The 27,068-nt window shown below is 32.4% G+C and overlaps 1 protein-coding gene across 3 annotated transcripts; it reads right to left on the minus strand.

The window, feature by feature from the left end:
- Positions 1–1,275: 1,275 nt before the first annotated feature.
- Positions 1,276–22,146, minus strand: LOC143255195 (isoamyl acetate-hydrolyzing esterase 1 homolog). 3 transcript variants are annotated; one of them, XM_076510467.1, is made up of 7 exons: positions 21,974–22,146; positions 19,949–20,118; positions 19,120–19,178; positions 14,836–15,055; positions 6,942–7,029; positions 5,123–5,244; positions 1,276–2,228 (listed from the first exon to the last, which is right to left on the minus strand). In XM_076510467.1, the coding sequence occupies exons 2-7, from the start codon at positions 20,006–20,008 to the stop codon at positions 2,031–2,033; spliced, it is 747 nt and encodes a 248-aa protein (XP_076366582.1). In that variant the 5' UTR covers positions 20,009–20,118; positions 21,974–22,146; the 3' UTR covers positions 1,276–2,030. The 3 variants fall into 3 exon arrangements, with proteins under 3 accessions (XP_076366582.1, XP_076366581.1, XP_076366583.1); XM_076510466.1 differs by lacking the exon at positions 21,974–22,146 and adding an exon at positions 21,834–21,960; XM_076510468.1 differs by lacking the exon at positions 21,974–22,146 and adding an exon at positions 21,809–21,945.
- Positions 22,147–27,068: the final 4,922 nt, after the last annotated feature.

Here is a 27,068-nt window from a genome sequence, read left to right on the forward strand (position 1 = left end):
ATTTTCTTTTATCTGGAACTGATGCACCAGTGTGTAGTTTGTGTAACACTCAGATCACTATAAGCCACATTTTAGTTTCTTGCCATCGTTACTATTTTAAACATGTTCTGTCCCAAGGTTTGTCCATTACATTAGACAGTGTTATTGGTGACGGTGACACTGTTCATCTTGATAAAGTTTTTAGTTTTTTAACTGCCATTAATCTTTTTAACGTCATTTAAGTTTTTATTGTGGTTCCCTTTTAAGAATCACAATCTCTCTATTTTGATTTGAAATTATAAAATGGCCATAACATTAAATAACTCGACACCAGGACTGGAAAAGCCAACTTCAGGTGACTAACGCTGCTGTTTGAACTACCCTTTATTCGTCCTGGCGAGTTATTATTACAGTTTTTCTGCATGTCTTTTAACACTTTTATTACTTTACCTTTTGATAATGGCTGTAATGACACATAACCTGGAACCAGGACTGGAAAGGCCAACTTAGGGTGACTTATGATGGTTCTTGTACTTACCTGTTAGTCTTACCATTATGCTAGAGAAAGTCCTTTATAACTTCTCTTCCTGTAGTTTCTCTTAACATTGTAGACTGGATGTCAACATTGGTTTTATGCTATTTGTTTTTTAATGCTGTTTTGTTTTACCTTCATTTACTTTTACCTTTTCACCATGTTTGGCACAGATAGCCTACATGCTTTTGCCATAAAACACTAAATCAACCAACCAACCAATCAAGTGTCTTGTACACTAAAACCTTTGTTGTAGAATGAGAAACAAATGTATAAGTAAGGATAAGTGCATTATACAATGATTGTCCAACATGTGCATAATGCACAGAAAGACTGACCTTGTCCCACTAGCCAGTCATTGTCCATTTTGAAATATTCTACAGTATGAGCATACATAAAATTATTTTCTCTCCCACATAAGACAAACTCCTTCATATTATTTGAGCCTTGATCTAGTGGTCATATCAATTATAAATACAATAATGCATCAACCTAGACTTGCCTGTTAAAATTACCTGAATGTTCTGTGGGTAGAGAAACATGGGGAAATTGGATCAGCAAAAGACTATTGTAAGAAAGTAGAAAATATCTTTAATACACCAGAGATTAAAAACAATCAACCAGAGACTTCAAGAGCAGTTACTACAGTGTCACTCCTTTTCATAAATTATTTATTAAATTGTCATAGCATTTGTTTGTAGAAATTTGTCTCCATAATAAGGTAATATTTCATTATTTATATAAGCTAAGAAATAAAAAAATCCTTTGATATTTAAAATATTTTATTGGTTATGATACACATTTGTGTCACTGTACATCTTACCATTACAAAAGTTCACCATTACGATCTACATTCAATATGTTTTAAACACATTATTCAGCATTGAAGGTTGACTTAACATTTAGCTAGAAATTAACAAATTACCAGTAATGCAACTTGTTGAAGCCAATGAAAAAACTTAGAAGTTATAAAAACAGTGGTGTTGACCTATGTGTGGTTAGTTTACATGTGTATTTATTTTCAGCAACTTCTTCACTCCTTTATGGATATCTGTTTTAGAAAAGGTTCTTTCAGTTTTGTTTAGCACCCTCTTCCAAGGTAAACAAATACAAGTTACCCTCATTTCTCATTTGGAAATATTTAATCTTAATGAAAATACCAAATAAGCATGTTACCAAACCCCCACATTCATAACACACAATATACATCTATAATATTAAAACCCTCACAGGTACAAAAAAGTTAATTTTTTTTGAAATTATACAAGCTTTGTTTTCATTAGTACAATATATATCAAAAAATAAGCTATATATTTTTTTTTCCATACTGAATATACACGATAATATAAACACTTTCATTACACCATCTTAAGCCACAGGAAGTAATATTTGTTTAAAAAATTAAAAAAGGTAAAGGTATTAAAATTTATGCGACTTTGCAATGTACACTAGAAAACTTCATTGTATCATGAATTGCCAGTTGCATTGTTAACATTTACTAAATGTTTTTGCGTTCAAGTTATCCTTCAGCACCTTTGGAGTCTTTGTGTGGCAAAAGATCTTTGGATGGGTCTTCTCTGTTGATGTCACTCCAGGTAGGTAGGATCTGTTGCAGATGTGCAACTTTCTTTTCAATGGAAAACCACAAAAGATTGAATACGAATAATGATCCTTCACTTGCAAAATGCAACCCATCCACAAGAAATTTCTCCCAATTCTGAGAATAAAGTAGCCACAATATATTATACAAACTTCTGCAAATTATGTGATAAAAATGAAAACTTGACAAATATGAGGAAGAAAATTACAGCATTGCCAACTACATGCATTTTAATGGAAAAAGTACTTTCATATATATATACACTATAATTGTGTATGAACTTTCATAAAAGTATGTAGGTTGCATAAAATTATTTGAGTCTCGGGAACATGGAGGAGTGATTTTTTTCTTCCTGTCTCAATAGTGACCAGAATATTGTTTAGAAAAAATATTGTATGGCACTGCCTAAAGACTTAAGCTATGTACGTGTTCTTGTGTAATCACCCATCAATAAGTATTATTTTCATGGGTGATTTTGATCAACAGTTGTCTAATAATCTGCTCAATAAAAAACAAATTAAATCAGCCAGGTCATGTTTTTAAACTTTTATCTTTACCTGGACAGATTTAGTAATTAGGAATGGAAAAATTTAGTAGCCTGATACTACTGTCTAGTTTTGAGTTTGAACTACTGGGAATTTTATATGTATTAACCTCAGCCTAGTGCACTTCTACTTAACTTGTACACTAGATTCAACTCTACATCTGATTATTGAAATTTTCACAAATGTTAAGTAAATATACTGTCAGAAATTTTTGTAAGACTGGCAACTTGTCTTTCAACATTGGTATAATCCATTACCAACCTGTAACTTAAATTGCATCAGTGGTTTATTTAATGGTACTAAGACTACTATTATTTGTAGTGGAATAACCTCTTCTGAAAAGCTATATGGGAAAAAAACAATGAAGGAAATAAGTTATTCACTGGTAACTGTTGGTTCCTTTTTACATTAAGGTTGTTTTTTTTTATTAAACTTAGAGATTAAATAGACTGGATACATTTAGTGGACTGTTATTTCTTTTTTAATTCCAGAGTAAGTCAGTGTGTGTGTGTTTCATACTGAAACTATTCTTATCTCTGTAGTTAGTCCAGTTTTATTACTCAACCAATTTTACAGTTCAAAACTTAAAGCACATTTACATACTTCTCTTTTCAAAATATTCACAAAATACTCTTAAGCTCAAATTCAAGTATCCAGATGTACTGAAAATATATGCATCTCTTAAGGGGATTTATATTATTTTTGTATCCCAAAGCACTGATTTATTAACATTTTAAAAGCATACATCAAGTATTATTTAAAGAATGTCTTCATCAGTCTAATAATTATGAAAACCAAACACAAGCCTCAGTAAGTATTCAATGTTATTGTTGTTAATTTCAGCGAGTCCAATAATTTCAGAACTCTGCAATCAACTAAACGGTAACTAAAAAAACATTTCTGAAAAATATCTTTTATAAATTCTGTGACTCACAGACACAATTTACTTATGACTATATTAACAGGGTATTTATTCATAGTCTCAAAATAACTAAATTCTCAAAAACCCAGTTAAAGTACAAGATGGAATGGCTGGTTATTATGCTTGCAGAAATCCTATAAGTCAATAAGTGCTGTCACTCAGGAGTAAAACTGAGCAGAACTTGTTAACTTATGTTGAACACTTTCTGTGGTAGGTAACAAGTCACCAGTTATGAAGAAGTAAGTCGGAACATTATTCTATATGCACACATTAGATTGAATAATTTGTGCATGTACTTCTGGTTTTTTAAGTCTAGTAATTTTCAAAAGTTTAAAACTGGTAAGAAAAATAAGGAAAAAAATATCAGAAGAAAATTGGTTTTCTCTGATTTGAAACCACTGAAAAGCTCAAAACAGGTTGAGGACAGTTTGTTTTAAACATTTTCTGCAAAAGTTACCCAAGGACTATTAGCATGTGTCTACAAATTTTAACTTGTGAACTAGAGGGAAGGTAGTTAATAAACAGCACCATCTGCCAACTGTTAGGCTGTTCTTGTCCAATTGAAATATTAAGAACTGACAAACATTTCTTATAGCATATCCAAAGTGCCAAGCATGTTTATGTAGTAAAGTGGTGTAAATCACAAGTCTTGAGTTCACACTAGACCACGCTCAACCCCTGCAGAGGAACATATATTGAGATTTGAAATTTTTGTCCTGAATACCACTTAAGAATCTGGTGTCAAGATAAAATATATAAAAATGCATATAATACACAAATTATAACAGACTCTCCAATGAGCTTCAATAAAACTAAATAATTATGCCAAAGTGAAACAACAAACTATAATTTCCAATTTACATAAATATACTTTATTATATAATCACTGAAGTTACTCTTCTAGCTTTGCCTTGAGTAAAAAAATAGTAGCTATAAAAACTTTGTCCCCAACCCCCACATTATTAAATAATTTGACACTTGTACACTCTAACAAGGGAGCTCTGTCTCATCAGCAGTACATAAATGGTTGCCAATTGCAGTCAATGACAGAAATGGCTGGTACTGGAAAAATGTTAGAAAGTTTGAAGTATTGATGATAAAACTAAATATCTTTATTACTGAATATTCAAAAGAAAGACTTAGAATCTACGCTCAACAAGGGGAAAAATCTTAAATTTTTGATATAAAAACATGTACATCAGTTACTTCTGAACTTTTAATAGGCAGTGGCACTTTGGAAGATAATCATATTGGAAAAAATAATGGAACTAAGATGCTTTAACAAAATGACACAGTACTGATGGTGATCGAGCCATTGACTTTTTTAAAGATTTCTCTGTTAAAAAAGTTATAAAACTAAATGTTTTCCCATGTTTTCTTTATTTTTAGATAAAACTATTTTACCACACATTCAAAACTGTGTAACTGCAAACTAAAAATAAATAATGTTCCTTGGTGATAGATTCAATACAGTCATAAAGGTCTAAACACAGTTAACAGTAAAATATGGCTATCAAGATGAGCATAAGATTGTAAAAACGTACCACATCCTGCATCATAGCTGCATATAGATTAATGCCTTCAATGCCACAAGATGATGCGACTTGGCAGCTTGCTTCTGCATACTGTTTTACAGTTGCATTGTCTTTCACAGGCTCTTCTTTACCTTTCATTAAATAATTGTTAATTTACAAAACTTACTTCATAAAACTGGAATTTCATTAATGCTAACTTGGATTCTTACTGTTTCAAACTTAGACTTTAAAAGTAAATACAGTTGCTTTTTTTAAATGAAAATAAAAAAACTTAGGTAAATTCTTTATTTCAGTAAGTCTGAAAACCTGAAAATATTTCAAACTTTCTCATACAATATTAGACATTTGTACGAAAATGACTGTGAAACAGTATCTAACTATGTTAGAATAAAATGAAGTAAAATTCAGTTTAATCTGTACTTTGACATATATAGGTTTCTTCTAGCCAACTTTAGTTATAGTAGTTAATGTCCCAGTTCTTTGCAAGTGTACATGATGTATAACTAATAGAAGTCTAAAATCAGCCATGTAAAATAGCAGTAAAAACAAATTGTTAAAGAAACTAAAGAATTTTGGTACTTGTACAAGTAACGTCTTAAAGTCTTGATATAATAAATATTTATCATAAAAAAACAGAAAAGTATGGAAGTTACAAAATAACGATCAATAAAAAGCAGAAAATTCCATACTACAGATGTGAAGTTGCCTTGTGAATGATAATAGCTTTATGAAAAACATTGTCTTATTTGATAATTTAATATAAACTTTTGAATATTTAAATAATAACACTGGATCAAAATAATGATAAAACTTCATGTATAAGAAGCAGTAACTTGCACATGAAACAAGTTTAATGTGCTATCAAAGTTGAAAAGTTTATGTAATATACATAGTTTTCTTAGCCAAATTGTATTTCATTCCTTTATGAAGATATCTTTAAAAATAATCAGTAATATGACAGAAAAAAAAGGCTTTGTTTATTAAAACCATTTTCTTGTTTAAATAATAAATAAATACTGAAATTTCCCATTAAATTGAAATTCAACTTTTCTTTTCAAAAAAAAGCATGTGACCTTACAGTCTGAAACTGAATACCAGATTTAGGTACTTTACTATGAAAGCTGTAATATGAAATGTGGAAAATCATTCATTCTGGAAAATACAACAGTAACACAAGTCTTAAAAATAGCTTCTTTACCTCCATATTAAAATGAAAAAGAGAACATATTAAGATCCCGCTCCTTAAAAATAATGATTTCACAAATAACAAGCTTTAAGCACATTTCTGATTATAGCCACTTACAAACAGAACAATAATTTAAATCACAGAATATGGAATAGAAAGTAACCATGAAATAAGTGTGACACCTTATGACAACTAACCAACTTCTGGTATTGTGGTTCACATATCAACAAAACAGAGAATTTATTCTGGTAACATTTGTTACAAGTTATAAATTTCCATATTACTTGTAATAAAATATCATGGAATACTTTTTATTCTTCAAAAGACTTGTTTTTTGTTTAAAAGTATAAAAACTTTTCTTCAGAATAAGAAAGCTTAGAACCTCTATGCAAAGTTACAAAAGAACTATGAAGTAAGCTTTCCCTAATTTTGATCTAACAGACCATAGAGAAGACAGCTAGACAAAAATTCCAATTTGACTACTCTTAGTGAAATTTTATCTTCAATCTTACAAAGTACCCACAGTTCCAAAGTATGTAGTGCATTGGAACATACACCATTAAACCTTAAAGACTAGGCTAGACCATGTTTGACCTCACTGAAAGATGATCTAACTTCTTTTTAATTTTTGTAAACACTTACCTTGATCTCTACAGTAAGCCTTATATTTTTCATGATCATATGGTGGAGGAGACATCAAAATGATTTGGTCAAATCTCAGGCCTATGGACTATAATTACAACCATTTTAAAATTCAAATAACTTTCAAAAACTTCCAATCACATGCTAGATCTCAAAATGTTACAATTTTCTTGTACTGAAAATGTACTTACAAAAGGTGCTTACACCCTCTCAACATAAATAACTATTTTTGTTTAGTGCTCTCCATCAATGAGAGTGTCACATACTCTTGTTATCGATGAGACTCCCTCTATTCAATTCTACCAAGACTATCACTTTGAGATTTAGCAGAAAATGAAAACACCAGCTTTCAGTGATGAGGAAAGGTGGGAAGTGTGAGAGGGGGTAAGTATCTTTCAGAACTCATTTTCAGTATAGGAAAATTATATCTTCGAATACAGTACATTACCCCTTCTCACATAAATGGCTAGAAACCCACTTTGAATAGGTAGAGGAACCCATGTAAGGAAAGAAAGGAAGCTTCTTTCAAAAGCATCTGAAGGACACAACTTAAGACAATATTTAGATTCTAAGATTTAATGTGGGAGACCCCATCATATCTGAATCACATATACTCTTCACCCATTACAGAAAAGTGTGGTACATATGAGTGAAAAACAGAGGTGCACATCCAAGTGGTGTGAGAAACAAACAACAGAAGTGCCCCAGGTGTAGAGTGGCTAGGGTGTGATAGACCATTCTTGGCAAGCCAAGTACATCCAAATCTCATGCTGCTGGGAACCAACTTCCTTTGGGGGTAGAATGAAGATCATAATGTCCTCACCTCAAGCTCAATAGACAGAAGAGGATTTCATAGCTCCCTGACTTTAGAACAGGGCACATGTTAAGAATAGAAAATGATATATTAAACTGGAAGCCTGGTACCAGGTATTGAAAAGATGTCTACTATAGAGAAATCAACTCCCTCAACAGTAAAACTCACTAGAATCAACCCAGCACAATAACATCCTTGGAATAAGATATATCAAAAGAGAGCAGAAGGGTAAGAACCATCATAATCCCATTTATCTTCACTGTGACTCATGACACAGATGAAGTATAACTAACATGTGTGAGGAATTTATGTCAAATGTTTCTACTCTAAATTCAAAACCTGGCCATTATGAACTAGCATCCATGTGAGAGTGGTATGATGTATTCCAGTGTTCAGGATGGACTGCAATTTGATATCTAAATTTCTTTGGTTTTCTTATGCAAAGAATATCACATTATCTACACCAGCAAAACACCACTGCTTTACTCTACAGTGAATGGTATTTCTACACTTAATTTTTATTTCACTAAACCATTCAGGAGAATGCCTCCACAGTCCACCACCTCAGCAGCTTGAAACTGTGAAGCAGTCAGGACTCTCAAACCCAACTAGAAAAAAAGGGGCAGCCATTGCCCTCTGCTATATCCACAGAGTCCATGGGTATTATAATTTGGGATGGGCATATATATGTGTATATGAAACAATTCTATTGTGAGGGTAACCTCAAATGATCTTAGGGAACACCCCATCTCAACATTGTGCATTGCATTGACATGTTATAAATAAGCTAGTCAACATGGCTGAACAGCGTGTATTTTAAAGGTTAAAGAAGACCTTATTAGGCACTACTCACCACAGAATGGGAGTCAAACAATGAGTAATTATCATGAAAAAGAAAATAAAGCCCCTGAAAAAATTATGGAAGAATAAAAATTACTTACCCAGTCAAATTGCATGAAGGTTTGAAGAATGGCTACAGGTAGAATATGATAGCCCAAAGATGAAAAAACTGTGGTCCTATGAAAATACTGAGAGATGAATGTATCAGAAAGAGTCCACATGCCTAACTGAAGAAGTTCCTCCAGCAAATGATAAAGATGAGATGCCAAAGAAAAGATTAAAGTTTTGAACTCTATGAGAAGACAAAGTACAGGAGAAGAAGAGCAGAATAAGATAACAAAACCTAACTGGTGAAAGTACACAAACAGAAGATACCATGAGAGCAATATAACATTAAAGTGCATATACAAAACACAGAAGTTTACCTGAATCAAACTGAGGATTGAGATGGGAAATTAGTGAAAAGGACAAGTTACCTTCTCTACCTGCTGAGAATTTAGTGAGAAAAGAATAATTTGGATAAAGGAAAATATATGCAAGATGACAAGAGTAAGAGTAAGATGAAATATCGATGGAAAATAATTCAAACTGCTGACATCTACTTACCTTGATCTTCACAACAAGCCTTATATTTTTCATGATCATGTGGTGAAGAAGACATGAAAATGATTTGATCTAATTTAAGGCCTATGGACTACATTTACATCAGTTAAAATTCAAATAACTTTCAAAAATTCCAGTCACTTGCTAGATCTCATGAAGTTGTAACTTTACTGAAAAATGTACTTAGAAATAGCTACTTCCATTCTCTCACTTAAACTGCTATTTTTGCTCATTGTTTTCCTCTACATGAAGAAAGAAATAAGTCTTAAGGGAAATGTGAAACAAAGAACATGTGGTTTGAATGGAGGAAAAATGAGGCACTGGAAGTCCACATGAACATCCAAATCTGGTAGGCAGTCTGCTGTGGAGAATGATGAATCTGGAAGGAACATATTAACAGTGAGAGAGTAGAAGAGGTAAATAACATTCAGTATCTGTGAAAATAAAAGGTGTGGGACATAGCTGCCTGATATTGGAAACCAAGGAGACAGGAAATCCCACAGTGAAAAGCCAAGAAAGAAACTCAGCAATTCAATGAACTAGTGGGTTGATCAGCTGAAAACCCCCATCCAGAGAACAGCAGCAGAAAATGTTTCACTCATGCTAATAAACTTTCATAGAGGAAGGAGAAATGGAATGAACTAGAAATGAAGCTACACATCAGGACAAACCTGATTTCCTTGCCCAGGACCCAATAAAACCAAGCATGAACACAAGAATAGGAGGAGATGGATGAAGCACCAATAACCAGAGCTATTGAACAAGGGAGGGAAATAGAAGAAGAGATTTTAAGAAGGGTAAATTGTAGCAGAATAAGTTAAGAAAACCATAGTTGAACTCACCAGTAAATAGCAATCAAAAGGTCTTGATGTAGCAAAGGCACTGATGTTAGAAGTACCCTTACGGAAGGCACAACCAATGGAAAACAAGAGGATTGAGAGACCACTCCATTTGACAGATTTTGTTTGGATGAGAAAGACAACCCATGATAAGACTGAAAGCAAACATGGAACATGACACACAATGATATACATGGACATCTTGCAATGTTGACTCAGAATAGAAGATACGACATATGAAAACATAGGGATAAAGAATGGGTGTCGCCTTAGTGACCGAGATAAGCAACCACTGGAATTGTCAGAATGAATCATTACCAAATAATGTATGGCCAGATAGAGGAAATAATCCAAGGCATAACATACAGCTAGAACCTACAGTGTTGATAAGACTTCTTGGCCGGAAACCTATATCCCGAAGTCTCCTGTTGATCAACCTACTGCATCCCTGGAGTGAAGAGTCTGTGAAAACACATAAATCTGGATGAGAACAAGAAAGCAGGACACCCATTGATGTGTGGGTTCTGTCCAAATATTGAAGCAGATTGTTGACTATGGTATGAGGAAAAAAAAATAAAAGCTTGCAAAGGCTACTGAGCAAAGTTCCACTGGTCTTGAAGAGCCCACTGAAGATCTTCCATGTGAATATGACTTAATGGGATAAATTATGCCAGGGAAGACCACATCCCGAAAAGTGATAGAACCTTATGAGCTGTAGGAATGTGATGAATTGAAAAATACATCGAATAAATTCATATAGGCAAAGGTTGGGCCTGACTGAGATAGATGTTGAAGAAAAACACCCAAATGGATCAGGGTTAAGGGAGGCCTTCTCTCATTTGATTAATCAGCCCACTTGAACTGCCTCCCAGAGCAGCTGAAGAGTATGTCTGGCAGACTTGCATTTGGAATGAGTTAACAGCAGCCAGTTATTTATGTAATAATGAAAATGCATCCCAAAAGCATAGAGACAACAAGCAAAAGCTCACACCACCCATCAGAAAATATATGGGGTCAAAGCAAGCCTAAAGGGCAGTGGGTATAAATGATAACTTATCCTTCAACAGACAAACTGAAGATATGGTTACAGCTGGTGAGCTAGCAGGATGTGCAAATAAACAGTCACTAAGTCCATCTTGGTCATCGACATACTTGACGAAAAACCCCACTTGAGGGTAAGAAATGATTCCACAGTCAAATGAGTGAGATTAAGAAACTGACTGGGGAAGGACAATCTATGACAAGCTGTCAGTCTCCTGTTTTCTTGGGAACAACAAACAGTCTGGAATAATAATTAAGAGCCATGAAAGAAGGAATAGGTAAGGGCTGAGAAGGAATTGGATGGAAAAGAGGAATAGGGGTTTGCTGTGGTTCTGACTGTGACAAAGTAGCTACCAAAGAAGAAAATATAGAGTTTTGACTCAGATATTCCACATGTGATATCAAAATGTCAGGAACAGAATCAAATACATACCACCAAAGAAAGGGTGCTTTACATAATTCCCTGAGATAAGCAAGCAGCAATACAAGCCTGTTAAAAGACCACATCAGGACCCAAAAGAGCTCAATAACATGGAAACCGTGTGTGTAAGGCAAGATGTGAGGGTGACAATTAAGCCAACATGGAGGCTGTCCCTCTAAATATTCAAATGATCTTGGTGCAGAGCCTCAGAAAAATAAATGGTAAATAAATACTTTAGAAATTATGCAAGGTGAAGACATAGGTGTGAAAACTGTGCATAGGTTAAAAGCACCAGAATAGTAAGGAATGGTCCCCCCCAAAAAAAAAGAAACCAACAACAACAGAACTGGCAAAATACACTCAACCCACTGATAGCCTAGGAATAGATAGTCATTCTGATCAGTAGCCCATGGGGATGGCAAGGCTTGCTGACATCCTCAACCAACTGGGAAGACTAAATATGGAGAAGAACTATCTTGCTTGTAGGAGGTGTGATACTTGAATTGGTAGTATCTTTGGAATTCATAGTGATTAAGAAATCAAACAAACTATTTGATAGATGAATACAAATGTGTAAGAGAGAAAAATATAATAATGATAAAGACTAGAAAGTGAATTGAAACTCAAGGCATTAGCTATATAATTAAAAAAGATTAATAGAAAAAAAAACACTTTGGAAGTATAACTACTTAAGTTATAAAGATGAAGTATACTAGAGAAAGATTTTAAACATCTAAACACAAGCACTGTGCCAAATGAGAAGTGACAGTCTGGTAGAACTGAGCAGAGGGAGTCACATGCCTAACAAAAATTTGTAATACTTTCATTGATGAAGGGTTTCTCATGATAATTTGTGTGAGAGACACATTGGAACCAGTCATTTCTAATGGAAGGAAGACAGAAGGCTGGTGGCATGCTTGAAAAAATTGTTTGCATACAGGGAGCAGCACTGAATGAGAACAAATATTTATGCAAAAGGAGGTAATATACAATACTGGAAACCCTCAAATGTTCCAATTTCATATCAATAGAGTTAAAAGTAATTATTCTAAAGGCAATGGTAATGAAAAGTTTGATTACATAGCTTAATAGAGTTGTACACTGTATGTATGGTTTAATTGTTGTAGTATTATTGATGCCAAGTTACTTGAATTTTCAGCATTTTTCTCATTACCTTAAGTGGGTATTTTTATATTATAGTGTTGCTCACATAGTTTACAGAAAGTTTGAGACCACAGTGAACAACGTATAAATATAAACAATCATGTGACAGAGTCGAGTAAAAAAGCAAAGTGAAAGTTCAGTCACAAAAACAAAACAGAGTATGTGAAGTTAGCTGGCATGTGAGTAATTAACCATAATGGGTAATATTTTAAAAATGATAATTTGTTTTACTAAAGGCCAATAAAGTAATCAAATCGATTCATGATGACTGAACCCATTTGTGTGGACTTTGACAAGAAGTAAACGATTATTACTCGGTTTGAAATACAACCATGGTAACCCAGGAAGTAACACAAGTTTATTTATCAGAGATTGTACACTAAGAAACAGAATATATAAAAATAATTTGTCTTTTCAATTGGATTCTAAAGTAACTGAACCAGCCTGTGTGAACTTTTAATAAGAGAATTAGTTAAAGCTTTAAATACAATTGTCATATCCTGCAATGTGTAAAGTTTCTGTACATACATTTGACTTGTTCTGAATCTGAATATGTTATTTTAAAACAAGTGGACTGTGTGCTGCCCATTTATCATTTGAATTTATCACAAACAAATCACAGACACTTATTACAGAAGAATCCAAGACCAACCTCAGGTATATAAAACCCTGATATTATGAAATTCAAGATACTATTAACAATTATTTACTCATTTTGCTGAAATAAAATTTTACCATTTATTTTTTACTGGGTTAATAACTCATTAAAAACACATTAATATTATTTTAATCTTATATGTCTAATATTTGTGGCAAAAATGATATAGACTATTTGTAATTTAAAATATGACTCATTACATGCTACAAACTTATTAGTTATGTAAATAGTTAAATATTTATGGAATAATGCTCAATAGTAAAGTTTTGGTCAAAAAAAGTCTAAGACAGATCACACTGCTTGAACTATTTTACATAACATTCCATACCTACAAGATTCATCAAAAGCTGATCCGTTGTCAGTGTCTTTAAACATAATGAAAGCTCATACCAAGTCTCTATTGTATGGCTTTCACTAATAAAATAACTTATATAGTAGGACAAAACCACATATTGGCTTGGAATTACACACAAAACTACCAACGGCAAAGAGGAAAAAATCTAATACATGATTGTCACTGACTATTAATACATCAAAAACTAAATGCATATATTAGCTTAGAGCTACATAAAATATGTGTTACATGTACTTAAAGAAGGCTGACATGTATCCTTGATTCCCACACAAAAAACAAAACAAGTGACAATCACATTAAACATCTGAGGCAAGATTATCCTACACGTCCACTTGTTATGCCTATTTCTAAAGCTTGAAGAAGTAACAGCTGAAGATATGAAAAGCAAGTAAGTTACACCAATGTACTAGTATTATGTAATCAAAATTAAACTACTACACAATTATTAAATATTTGAAATCCAAAACTGGTGATAATACAATAATTTTGACCTATGAATCACTGGTTCTGTAAAAACAGTACTAGTTTTTATACTTGCCTTTTAAAAAGCAAATTGGCATGTAAGAATATAGAAACACAATAATTCAAAACAGATAACCATATCTGTACAGTAACATATAAAATCCCAGCTGTATATCGTTCATACACAGTTACTCTCAACATTAGTGACACCTTATGTCCACATGAGCTGAACATCAAGGTCACAGAAACCAAGGATTTGGGCAGACTCATCCTGAATTTTGATATACTTGCTAGAGGACAAGCAGCCAGTCACAAGCACCAACAATCACAAAGGCTTTAAACCAAATACCAAGATTGACTTATAACACACTTACAGATAAAGGTATGTAGCAGGTTTAGCAACAATGTGGCAAGAACCTTGAATCTTCTAATCCACAGCCCTCTGTGCTAACTACTGGCACACAACTCATCAGAATATTAATCCAGAACATATTTTATCAAGTTCTAAAACATAAAATATTAACTGTAAACAATGAAAAACATAAGAAATGAAACAAGTCTGCAACAAAAGACTTCCATGTTTTCACCTTAGTACTCCATTTTTGGAAATAATCAACAATTTTGTATTATATGCAAACATTATTTGGGTTTAATATGTGGAACTTGAAAAACTAAATGAAACTATATGAATATTTACCTTTAAGTAACATATCATTTCCTTTAGGTTTTCACTGTACTCTTCTATAGGAATATGCTGTCTGGTGGCACCAGTGGCTCCACATGCATCATTGGCTCCCAGACAAATAACAAAACAACCGACTTCTTTCATATTATCAGAATTAAAAATTCTAGGCAAGATAATTTTACTCATCCGTGTGTTATACCCTGAGAAACCCCTAACGATGACATCAGCCTTTCTGCAAAGATAGAATATCTATACAAGTGTGCTTTCATTTTTATATTACTTCTTTCCAAGTTGAATGCAAAATACACACACACTCTACAAACATCTCTATGTCACATGCTGGTTACTTCTGTTTACATGAAGATTACGATTATATTAAATTAAAATAAATTTAGAATATTTAATTATACATATACATTTATATTAATTCATCAAAGCAAAAACAGATCTTAGACCAACAAAATATACATGTGACTAAAAATAAATTGTAAATATAATAAGAATGCTTACTTAGAATTTAAACTACAAATAAAACATTAGTTTTCCTTCATACAAGATTGGAAAAGAAAATGGTTGAAGATGTAGCAGACACGGTTAAAGAATTACACCACTACACTATATAATTATACATTTGTTTACATGGCTTACAGTAAAGCCAATTCACTACATTTGTCTGCCTAGGATTCACACAGACAAATAAACTAGCCAGTTAACAAAGAAAACATATATGAAACTTATCTTCACATAGTAACTAAAAACATTACTTTTAATGCTCTTCATTTTAGTTTTTGAATGAGCACTGTATTAAAATACTTAATGAGGAAAGTTATACTGTACCCATTTTTTCATTTTGTAATAAAGTTTCTTAATCTATCTCAACCTCATTGATTCACCAATTCAGAATGTAACTGACAACTTCACTGAAGAATTAAAACAAAAACTACAAAATAAAAGAAAGACTGAATAGCCATTCTTGCTATTATACAAATTCAGCATTTCCTACGTTATACATTGGAAATTAGTTTTAACTGTTTAGTATATTAGTAATGGCCTTTTGTTTTGGGGTAAAAGTTACTTAATAAGAGAGAGGTATCCATCTATATGTACTCTATGTAGAATGTTTCTTTTTTAAATATTATACAAAGCAAGGAGCTGTCATAGTTTTTTTTTCTTAAACAATTAATTCTTGAACCACAGCAGATGCTTACAGGGTTTGACCAAAAGTCCAGATTTACTTATCACATGATGGCATGATCTAATAATATTTATGCTCTTTTGGCTGTAAACTAATCCAAACCACGTTATTATCCACAAGGTTAAGAAAACTGAAACTTTATAATAAAGGTATGGTAATAATTAATGAAAAATCTTAAAAGTGAGTTAGGCAGAATGTGCAAAAGTTAGAGGTTTAAATGCATTAAAACTGACATAAAAATTGAATAATCTATATAAATGTGTATTTATAAAATATATTTTAATACAAAATATTTCATAAAAATCCTCATGACATACAGTTCTCAGTGTTTAATGAATACCACAACACCAACAGAATTATAAGAGCATTTCAAACATTTTCAGAAGTAAAACCTATAACAGAGCAAGCAGGCAGAAAAGCAGAAGAAATAAATATAAAACTTTCTGTAATTGACGAAGAAAAATATTCAAACAGTAAATAAATCAGAATATTCATATTAATACAGACTGCACTTCTTTACATGGTAAATTTACCATAAATTATTAATTTAGAGCAACCAAATTATTTTTAAAATTTATTTTCTTAGTTTTCCCAAGTACAAACTGTAAATATATTAGTGCACAACTGAAGACTTTATCATGCACCTAAAACACTGAAAACAGTGATAAAATGGTAATTTGGCCTTGTGTAGCTGATGAATCAAACCAGGAGTCGAGTTAAATAAACAATATTTAAATTTTTACTTAGAATTAGAGATTGTTTTCTTATATTATTAGAAAGCTGCAAATGTTTTACTGTGTTATATATGTGTGCTTGACTAAAACAAATAAGCTTATGTCAGTTATTATCACCTTGCACTGAAACATTGAGCTTTGATGAATATGTTGCATAATTGTTAGCTGCAAGGAGGGTGCTGTTGCTTTATAAAATGATTTACATAATTTGACGAGTTTGACAAATAAATAGCAAATTTATTCTGACTAAAATAAATACAAGATAATACATGTGGGTTATCATTATTTCAATTATAACCTTGATAGATTATACAAGAAAAACATCTTGGTGCAATGGTTGATCAAACTCTTAAACCATCCAAAGAATGTGCTGTTTCTAGTTTAGTCTAAATTGGTTATAATTTCACTGTATAGGTAACTGGTTAGGCTCTATCTGGTGTACTGTGTTTAGTCTTGGACTCCTTGCCTAGTATGGCCAGATGATTATGGATCTTGATTTGCAAACTGAGGGTAGCAAGTTCGAATCCCCATCACACCAAACATGCTTTTCCATTCAGCCATGAGAGCATTATAATGTTATGGCCAATCCCACAATTCGTTGGTAAAAGAGTAGCCCAAAAGTTGGCAGTGGGTGGTGATGACTAGCTGCTTTCCCTCAAGTCTTACACTGCTAAGTTAGGGGCAGCTAGCATAGATGGCCCTCATGTTGCTTTATGCAAAATTCAAAAAATAACAACAAACAACCATACCTTAGAAGGACATTGAATTATTGGTAATGTTTCAAGGTGAGATACTAGGATGATAGCTGCAGTGAAAAGGTTGTCATACAAAGATAAAATCTACAAAGATTGTTTTCTCTTTAGAAAGAAGAATTAGAAACTAGAGGTGGTTAAACTTATGGGAACTGATAGCATTGATTCATTATCTCTTGTTAGGCTTACTGGTGAGAATGGCAAAACTAGGGAACACAAAAATAAATTTTGGCAAGTTAGGAGTCATCTTTTGTTATGACAGCTTTAATTTTTTAGTTTCCAAACCAATCTTATTCTGTTGTTGTAAGCCTAAAATTTTTTATCAGTTTCTCTTTAAAAAACAAACAAACTTGATACAGGCTGAAAAATTCAAACAACTTTTAAATCCTTGTAATGACTGAAAGAGTAAATAATAGCCTTCATCGGCCAACCTCTACCATCAGAAAAAAAAAAGGCATCCTATAATAATTTACATTATAACTCCTCTAAGTATTTGGAATACATCAGCATCAATCATAACACCTTTTAGCTGTGCCAGAAACAGCATTGTAAAAGCAATAACAAGATAAACAGTACATTGGTGTCCAGACCCAACAACCTGGTTTGAAACATGAAATGCTACAAAGCTGCATGGTTAAAACAACATTTTGTACATAATACAGTGATCTGGTGGCTCCACATTTAGTCTTCTGAAACTGATGTAAGTTCTGCACTTCCTGTTTTTGCAATTTAGTGAAAAGGCTGTGTATTTACAGAATTTTCATAAACATATATAATATAGTACTAAATTCCAACTTCTCAGTCTAAAGATTTATCAGTCATTAACTTTAAGTTGATTAAAAAGAAGTTCCGTATAACTTTTGCCAAGAAAAGCATTACCTTTCAAACTTTAAAGGTCAGACCTGGTAGTTAGTCCAAGTGAATGTGTAATTTACATTTAATAGAATTACTTTGAACACTCAGAGCATTGTGTTCAGTCTTAGGATCCTTACGTTTGGAAGGAGACTTATTGGATATAATTAATGCCTTGAATGAAGGGGTTGTCATATGAGAGGTTGAGATCTCTCAAACTGTTTTATCTCAAGAAAAGAAGTGTTAGAGGGAATCTGATTAAAGTGTTTAAGACTGTAAATGGAACTGACAATGTTGATGCATCATTTTTTATACTTAATGAAAATAATAGTACTAGAGAAAACACAAATTAACGAAAGGAGTTACTTTTAGCTAAAATGTTATATTTTTGGCCTTTGGAATGGGTTTAACTTGTTTTGTAAAGCAGTAAGTTAAAGAGAAAGCATGATAAGAATAATCAACGATAAGTGCTGGCTTTTAGATTTTTCAAATATATTCATTTTTTAAGTTTAGTTCAAAGGATGAGACAGCCAAGATGGTGCAATAGGACCCTTATTGTCCAAACACTTTATGTTAAAAAAGTTTTATTTAAAGGTGGAGTGTGACAAATACAAATAGATTGCAACACTCTAACATACTAATATTATTAAACATTTAACAGATCTACCAATCTGTCAAATCAGTTAATAGTCTTATTTCCTACTCTTCCAAGACCATTTTTTTCTTCTCGGGCTCTTATATTTTAAACATTAAAAAACATTACCTTTGAAGTTTATCTGCTAATAAAGCACCCCAAAAACCATCTTGGACATTAAAAGAATTCTGAAAACAAAAAATGTAAATTATAAATAAAAACCTCCAAAACATTACAAATTAAAATCATATACATATCAGTGAAAATATTCAATTAACTTACAAAAATGTTTAACTTATTCTGTTCTTGTTAGATTTAAACCAAAATCATTTTTCAAAAAAAAATAGGAAAACAAATATATTAGTTTCAATGAGTGAGGCATTGTCAAACCTTTAAGGGCTTGTTGGTATAAATGGAAGTAAAGGACATCAAAATAAAAAAAAATAAAATAAAGTGAATAAAAGACCAGTGAAAGACATGCAGCTCAAAATCTTAACTTTTTGATTACTTATAAAGATAATTCTTCAAATTTTACACTGTAAATCTCATAAATTCTAATTAATTTAGTTATAATGTATTGAATGCTCACTTTCACAAACTGATTAAATTAAAAAGAGTTTACATTAATTTAGGTTTTTTGCTGAATTACTTATGTCCTGTTTAATGCACTGTGTTCAGTTAACACTTTTCCTTCTTATTGTTCTGACATATTGTAATAAGTTTATTCATTTAAAGGGCAAATATTATAGTTTGAACTTTATCCACCCTCTGAAAACATGAGTTTTGATATGAAACAAGATAATTATTTAAAAACTAATGTGTTTCATTTTCACCATTTTCTAACTCTGTTTGCATAATTTTGATCAAATTAACATCTGTTGTGAAAATGTACAGATTTAACCAAGTATATGTCAAAATTCATGATAAACATGGTTAAACATATTATCAACAGTTATACCTGTGTTAATGAGTCACCAAACAAAACCACTTTAGGCCACACAATGTTGAATTCTGACATAGTTGTTGCACCGTTAGAGGAATTATTGTAAACTGATGTAACAGAATACAACTGCAATTTTCTAAAAACAAGTGATGAATACAGTTTGGTAAGAGTTACCAATCTGTGTGCTGTAAAGAAAGAAAAAAATTATCATTGCTAACATAATCTACATAAATTTATAAAATAAACAAGTACACCTTATGCATCCTTAACCTAATTTATACATTTTGTGACAAACAGAAAGGAGTTTGAAAAGACCACTTTAACCAGTTCACACCATAATATTTACTGCCAAGAAGTACTAATATACATACTGTCTTAAACACATTACTCTATCTGTTGTATACAAGCCAACTTGAAAAGTTATGGTGTTGAGCAAAAGGCCTCTTTGACTCTGTATACAACAGATATAGTGTGGTTGATATATATTTATATATACACCATTTTACTTTAATACATTTGTTATTAATAATAATTAATGTAATATTCTCATGTTGACTCTAACATTTGTCATGTTTCAAGATGAAGAAGCCTAGCTTGTTGGTTTGCTAGCTCTTCTGAATAATAAGGAAGTTAATTCAAGAAAATAACAGTTAATAAATTAAAAGCTGGTTAAATGATCATTAATCTAATTCTTTCATGTGGTGACACATACAAAAATATTTAAAAAATAAAAAATTAACAAATCCTATTAGATGTCAATCTTCTCAGATTGTAAATACAAACACCTCAACCATTCTATCCGATGATATCAAAATTTTGCATATTGCATGTTGTGAGGAAACTGCCGATACTGTTTTACAAAAGAATTTAGATTAATTGGCAAGTTGAGCACACAAATGACAGATGGGTTTTAATTATCATAAATGCAAGATAATTTGTATGAGGTATCACAATCTGAATTATTATGTTATGGAAGAAAACCTTAATGTTTGATTGAACAGTCTCTTAAACCATCCAAGAAATGTACTGCTCCTAGTGATAGGTCAAACACGATTTTAAGTTCTAATTACAGAAATACTAAATACAAGTTTAAAGAGGCTATAGTTTCATTTGTTAAGCCACATTTGGGATAGTGTGTTCAACCTTTAGCTTCTTACCCTAGCAAAGACACTGAATTGTTGGTAACGCTTAAGGGTAAAGCTACTAGAAATGATACCTGGGGTGGAAAGATTGTCATATAAAGACTTCTAACATTGTTTTCTCTTTAAAAAAGAATTAGAAACTAGAAATGGTTAAAATTATGGAAATCAACAGTGTTGATTCATTATCTTTTGTCAAACTTACTCATGAGAATGGTTAAATTATGGAACACATATATAAATTCTGGAAAGTTAGGAGTCATCTTTCACTATCACATTTACAGCTTTATTTTTATAATACTAATACTACATGCCATTTGAAATGGTTTGCTTTTAGGTGTGGCAGATGCAGTTAATTTAAAGGAGTTTCAGGAAAAGCTTGGTAAATATTTGAGTAAGTGCTGGTTTTAACTATTCTAATATCTATTTTAGTTTAGTGAAGTGGATGGGACTGCCTAGAGTAAAAAATGAATCAATAGGTCCCTTGCTGTCATTAAAAGTTATACTATACACATACAAGCTGGCCTAAGGTAAACGGGTATTGGACGAAAGCCCTACTATTCAGTTTAACAGTCACACATGATTATTTACAATAACTTCAAATTCTCATTTAATCAAATAAATGTAAATATAAATAGTATTAAACAAATTATCATTATCCGAAATTTTAAGTTTAAGCCTGAAAAGTATCAACGTTAAGTGTAACAATATAATCGCTTATAAAAAACAATTTAACTGCAAATATGTTTGTTTCTACATTCCTCTTAATTTGTACATTGCAGCTCTGAACCAAATATGAGAATATATTTAGCAGTTAACTCGTTTTAACAACAATTTCTTAACGTGTTGGTATTCGAATACTTCATTAACCCAACTAATTCAGTATCTACATTCCGCTTACCTCCGATTCTCGTGCGAAAGAGGACGCTAAATTATTCGAGTTAATATTTCCCTGGATTTCAGTGGATAAACCGTAGTGTTATATTTCGTAATGACGAGAAAACCCACTTGTACAGAAAAAAATATATATATGTAAAAACGGCTGGTACGGGCAGAGAAAGCTTTACGTAGAGGATCGAACAAACTTCTAATTTCATAGTGTTAACACTTTCCCTATTAAATGATAAAAAAGTTTGTTTGTTTTTATTTTCCCTTTTCTTATTTTCATCTTTCGAAGCTCTACTCAAATAAGTGGTTGAGTTTAACAAAGCAAAATGCATATTTTTTCTTTATGTTCATTGGCTTTAAGATTTTGGCCAACAGTGTATAGTATACTATTTCGTCTTTTATCGTTCATCACAAACAATGAGTTTTGGTATTATACAAAAACATGTGGGAGACAAAATACAGACTTAGAATACTATGTTTTACGCACTTTTGAAGTCAACCCGTAATGGATAAATTAAGAAGAATCTGGAGATGAAACAAATGTACTTGCAACCATCTTGTTTTTTTTATAATTATACTAGTGATAGTACTCGAATTCGCTCGGGATATTATGTAGATGTATTCTAATTGCCTATGCCACTGTGTGTATTCTGAACCAATTTTAGCATAAAAGTATAACCTATATACTTGTGTTGGTAAGCGATATGATATAAAAACCGTTGTTGGTACGCATTGTTACCAAAACGTTATAACAAAATTGTTATAACTTATGTAAGTAACCACTTTCTTTCTTCACAATTTTTGCTAGTTTGCCTCATTAAAAATATTAGCACGCGCACACGCACCCACGTGCTTGTTTGTCTGACTTTAATTTCTATTTGTAATACAACAAAGTATTTCTTTGCGATGTAGTTTTGTGCTGTCTTATCTCATTGAGAAAATGTGCATTTATTTGTATAAGTAATAGTACCTAGATGCACACCATCAAGGCTCACTTAGTACGTTTGTAAATTTTCATGTTTCTAAGGTTATTTTTGAGCTATAGCGGTCATATTTCGTTTCTATGTAATTTTTGTAAAACTTGCTTCATAAAAAGATACGCGTAAGCATGCCTATGGATAAGTAATTAATGATGTCAAAAAAACTAGTAGGTTCAAGAAGTCTTAATGGAAATAAAATGCAAACCATATAACCTGAAAGATTGGCCTTTCTTCTTCAGGGTCAAACTGGTTTTTATTTCATTTCATGGATAAGTAATAATACCCAGTTGCACACTCTCAGGGCCCATTTAGTATAGGCTCAAATTTTCAGGTTTCTAGGTTCTTTTCTCTTGGAGAATATGATGGTCACATATATACAGACACGCACTTACCCATGCATGGCTATATATCTGTGATTTCTATTTGTAATATAAGGAACCATTTGTTTTCTATGTGGTGTTTCGCTAGTTTGTAGGTGAATAAGTAATAATACCCAGTTGCACACTTTCAACGTCCACTTAGCATGAGTGCAAAATTTTAGATTTCTAGGCTCTTTGCTCTTGGATATACGGCAGGTACAATTTCTTTTCTATGTGTTTTTTCGCTTGGTTATTGCAAAAAAAAAAGAGACGCTCGCGCACGCTCGTGAATAAATAATAACATCCAGGCACACCCTCGGAGTACACTTAGTATGAGTAAAAATTCCAGGTTTCCTGGTTCTTTCCTCTTAGGGTTATGGCGGTCACACACACACACACACAGATCCACCTTTTTATTATTACAGATATAGATTTACATCTATAGTCATTATTATATACAGCAGAATGTGAGCTACATCCTTTAGAGATGTAATAATTGAAATAAAATATTAACATTTTAAATAAAGGAACTGCCATTTTAATTACTTTCAAGAATGATGTTAAAAGTTCGTGTTATAGCTGTAACACACTACTTGGTCAAACCAGGAAAACATTTATATATCAGTTGCTTGTTGAAACACACAAGACAGATTCCAAAACCGTCAAGTTGTTTTCATCCTGCAAGAATAAAGTGAAGAGATACGATAAACTTTATACTATTGTTTTTTTTTTTCCTGCTATATTTCAATTACTTTTATGATTCAAATGCAAAAGTGCATGGAGAACATTCATCAACTGATGGAGAGTTCGAAATTTGGCATCAACTGCAAATCAATCATTTTCACAACACGAAATGAAAGTAACAAACTTTGCTAATTACTTAAGCTAATAGATTGAACTGATGTGTGTGTGTGTTTTCTTATAGCAAAGCCACATCGGGCTATCTGCGGAATCCACCGAGGGAGATTGAATCCCTGATTTTAGCGTTGTAAATCCGTAGACCTACCGCTGTAGCAGCGGGAGACTTGTAGTGATGTGAAACAATAAAACTAAAAATTTGAATTTCGCTCTAACCGTTGCTAATCATATGAATAAATTATTTAAATTGCTTCTGAGTTGTTTATAGTGACTATTGAAAATAGTAATTCTAATTAATTTATTCAAATCAATTTAAATATTTCAAATTCAGTTAAAAGGAATAATTAATGCTTCCTATCAAAATTCATGATACAAGATTGTATTGACCTAAAACGGTAAAGTTCCTTTTTTATCATTTACGTATAATTCAGCATTAAAGATTGTTTATTGTGACGTATACTGCTCTAGCTGATGAAATATATTCCAATAATAGCTACATCATGTATAATGATGTACATTGCAGTAAAACATTGTACATTTAAGTACGATAATATACATTACAATACAACACGTAAAGAATTTAACTATATCCAGGAGCCGTCCATCGAGGTTGGGGCAGACTTTTCAATAGATAGAGTCCCCCGCTGGGACAGCGGTGAAACTTCGTACTTACAATGTTAAACTTCAGGGGTTCGATTACCTTCAGTAGACAAAGAAGATAGCCCGATGTGGCTTTGTTAAAAAAAAAAAAAAACACACACATTAAGAGAGATCCCTAGCAGCCTTCCAATATAAAGCATCCAGATTTAAGGTTTCAAATATTTAAATTTTCCCTATATTGTGACTTCCTCTAAGATGGAAATGTTATTTTCTTTCTAAATCTTTTTAGTTGTTGTTGTTGGATCTGAGATTTTGTCATACTATGTAAAATGAACAGAAAGAAATGTTTCTTTCTACTTAGTTGAAAATTAGCGGGTGGGGATTCGTTGCAGTTTGATTTTTGTTTATTTTCTTTTTTAATTTTGCGCAAAGCTACTCGAGGGCTATCTGTGCTAGCCGTCCCTAATTTAGCAGTGTAAGACTAGAGGGAAGGCAGATAGTCAACACCACCCACCGCCAACTCTTGAGCTACTCTTTTACCAACGAATAGAGGGATTGACCGTCACATTATAATGCCCCCACGGCTGAAAAAGCGGGCATGTTTGGCGCGACCGGGATTCGAACCCGCGACCCTCGTATTACGAGTCGAACGCCTTAACACGCTTGGCCATGCCGGGCCCTTATAGTTTGGAAGCTGTGTAAAGAGAGCCTGAGGTAATTTTGTTTTTTACAATTAAAAATAATAAACGAACACTTCTTGAAGCAAAAAAAAAAAGCCTTATTTTGATATGCCTTTCTGATGCATTTCTGACCCCTCCACTAAAAATCTACTCTATTTTGTTCTACTCTCTATTGGAAAGATGTCAAACAACAAAAGTGCAGTTCAACTTATTATTTTTTTACATTTTTGTTTTGTTTTTATAAAACAAGAAAAAAGAACTTTTATAAATACTACTGGTTAGAGATGAAATTACTATTACTCTGTTATTACACTTTACACGGCCCGGCAATGCCAGGTGGTTAAGGCACTTGACTTCTACTCTGAGGGTTGCGGGTTCGAATCCTCGTCATACCAAATATACTTGCCCTTTGAGCCGTGGGGGCGTTAATCCCACTATTCGTTAGTAAAAGAATGGCTCAAGAGTCGTCAGTGGGTGATGATGACTAGCTGCCTTCCCTCTAGTCTTACACTGCTAAATTAGGGACGGCTAGCACAGAGGCCTCGTGTAGCTTTGCACGAAATTCAAAATAAACCAAACTTCTTACATTTAAAAATTAAACAACATGTAAAATTTCACACCCGTGACTTGTAATCTGTTGTTTTTATTTTATATAGCCTCAGTTCCGTTGCCTACTGATTTACCATGTTGCAATGTCTAGTTTTTCAGTTTTTGTTGGTCGCTGACCCAGTACGTTACTATTAAGGAGACACAACTATCTCGTCTAAGCTTATATTGTGATTGAATTAGTTACACGCGGAAAGAAGATTAGTGCAAATCTTGTTTTGGCAGCAAAAACTTCAAACATACAAAAAATAAATATTACATCATAATGTAAGTCGTTTTGAACTCACCTTTCTTGGCACTAAATAGGATTATCTGGTTCGAAGACTCTGAAATTCTGTTTTTTGTACAAAAAAGTGACGCGAATATTTTATCTTATCTTTGTGATTATATATTAGTGCATTGTTGTTAGGACTTTAATAATATATTTATAACATAAAGTTTATAAACTTACCCGTCGCTGGAATTAAAAGATTAAGCAACATATTTGTCAAATCTAGTTGAAGTTAGCTGAATAGATTTTGATCAAAATATAGCATAAGATATTAACTCGTGTACATAAACAACTCTTTTTTTTTTTCAAATTATAAATGGCTATCAGTAAAGTAAATTTCGTTTGAAAACTAAACTGATTCTTGCTTTTATCTTATATAAAATAAATGTGTTTTGGTTGTTGATTTTTGGCTAAAAATGTATTTATTACTGGCAAACTAGTTGAAAAGTTGTTTGTTGGACACAACGTTTGAATATAGTTTCATGGATCTTCTCAGGCTTGTAGTTTTTCATCAGTATCGGTGTCTATGTTTGAGCTCGAAACCAGCAGTGCTCAGGAATTAGTCAATGTTCCTTCACCCTACTCGTGATATAGTAGCTTTGTTCAGGGAAAAGAAGAAAGAAAAAAAGAGAAAAACCTGGTGATGGGTGTTCGCTTCTCATTTTTAACTTGAGGGAGGAAGAGATTGAAATAATAATGATAGGCCCCGGCATGGCCCGGTGATTAACGCGTTCGACTCGTAACCCAAGGGTCG

This window comes from Tachypleus tridentatus, chromosome 7 (genome assembly GCF_004210375.1).
Source record: "Tachypleus tridentatus isolate NWPU-2018 chromosome 7, ASM421037v1, whole genome shotgun sequence".
Taxonomy (NCBI): Eukaryota; Metazoa; Arthropoda; class Merostomata; order Xiphosura; family Limulidae; genus Tachypleus; species Tachypleus tridentatus.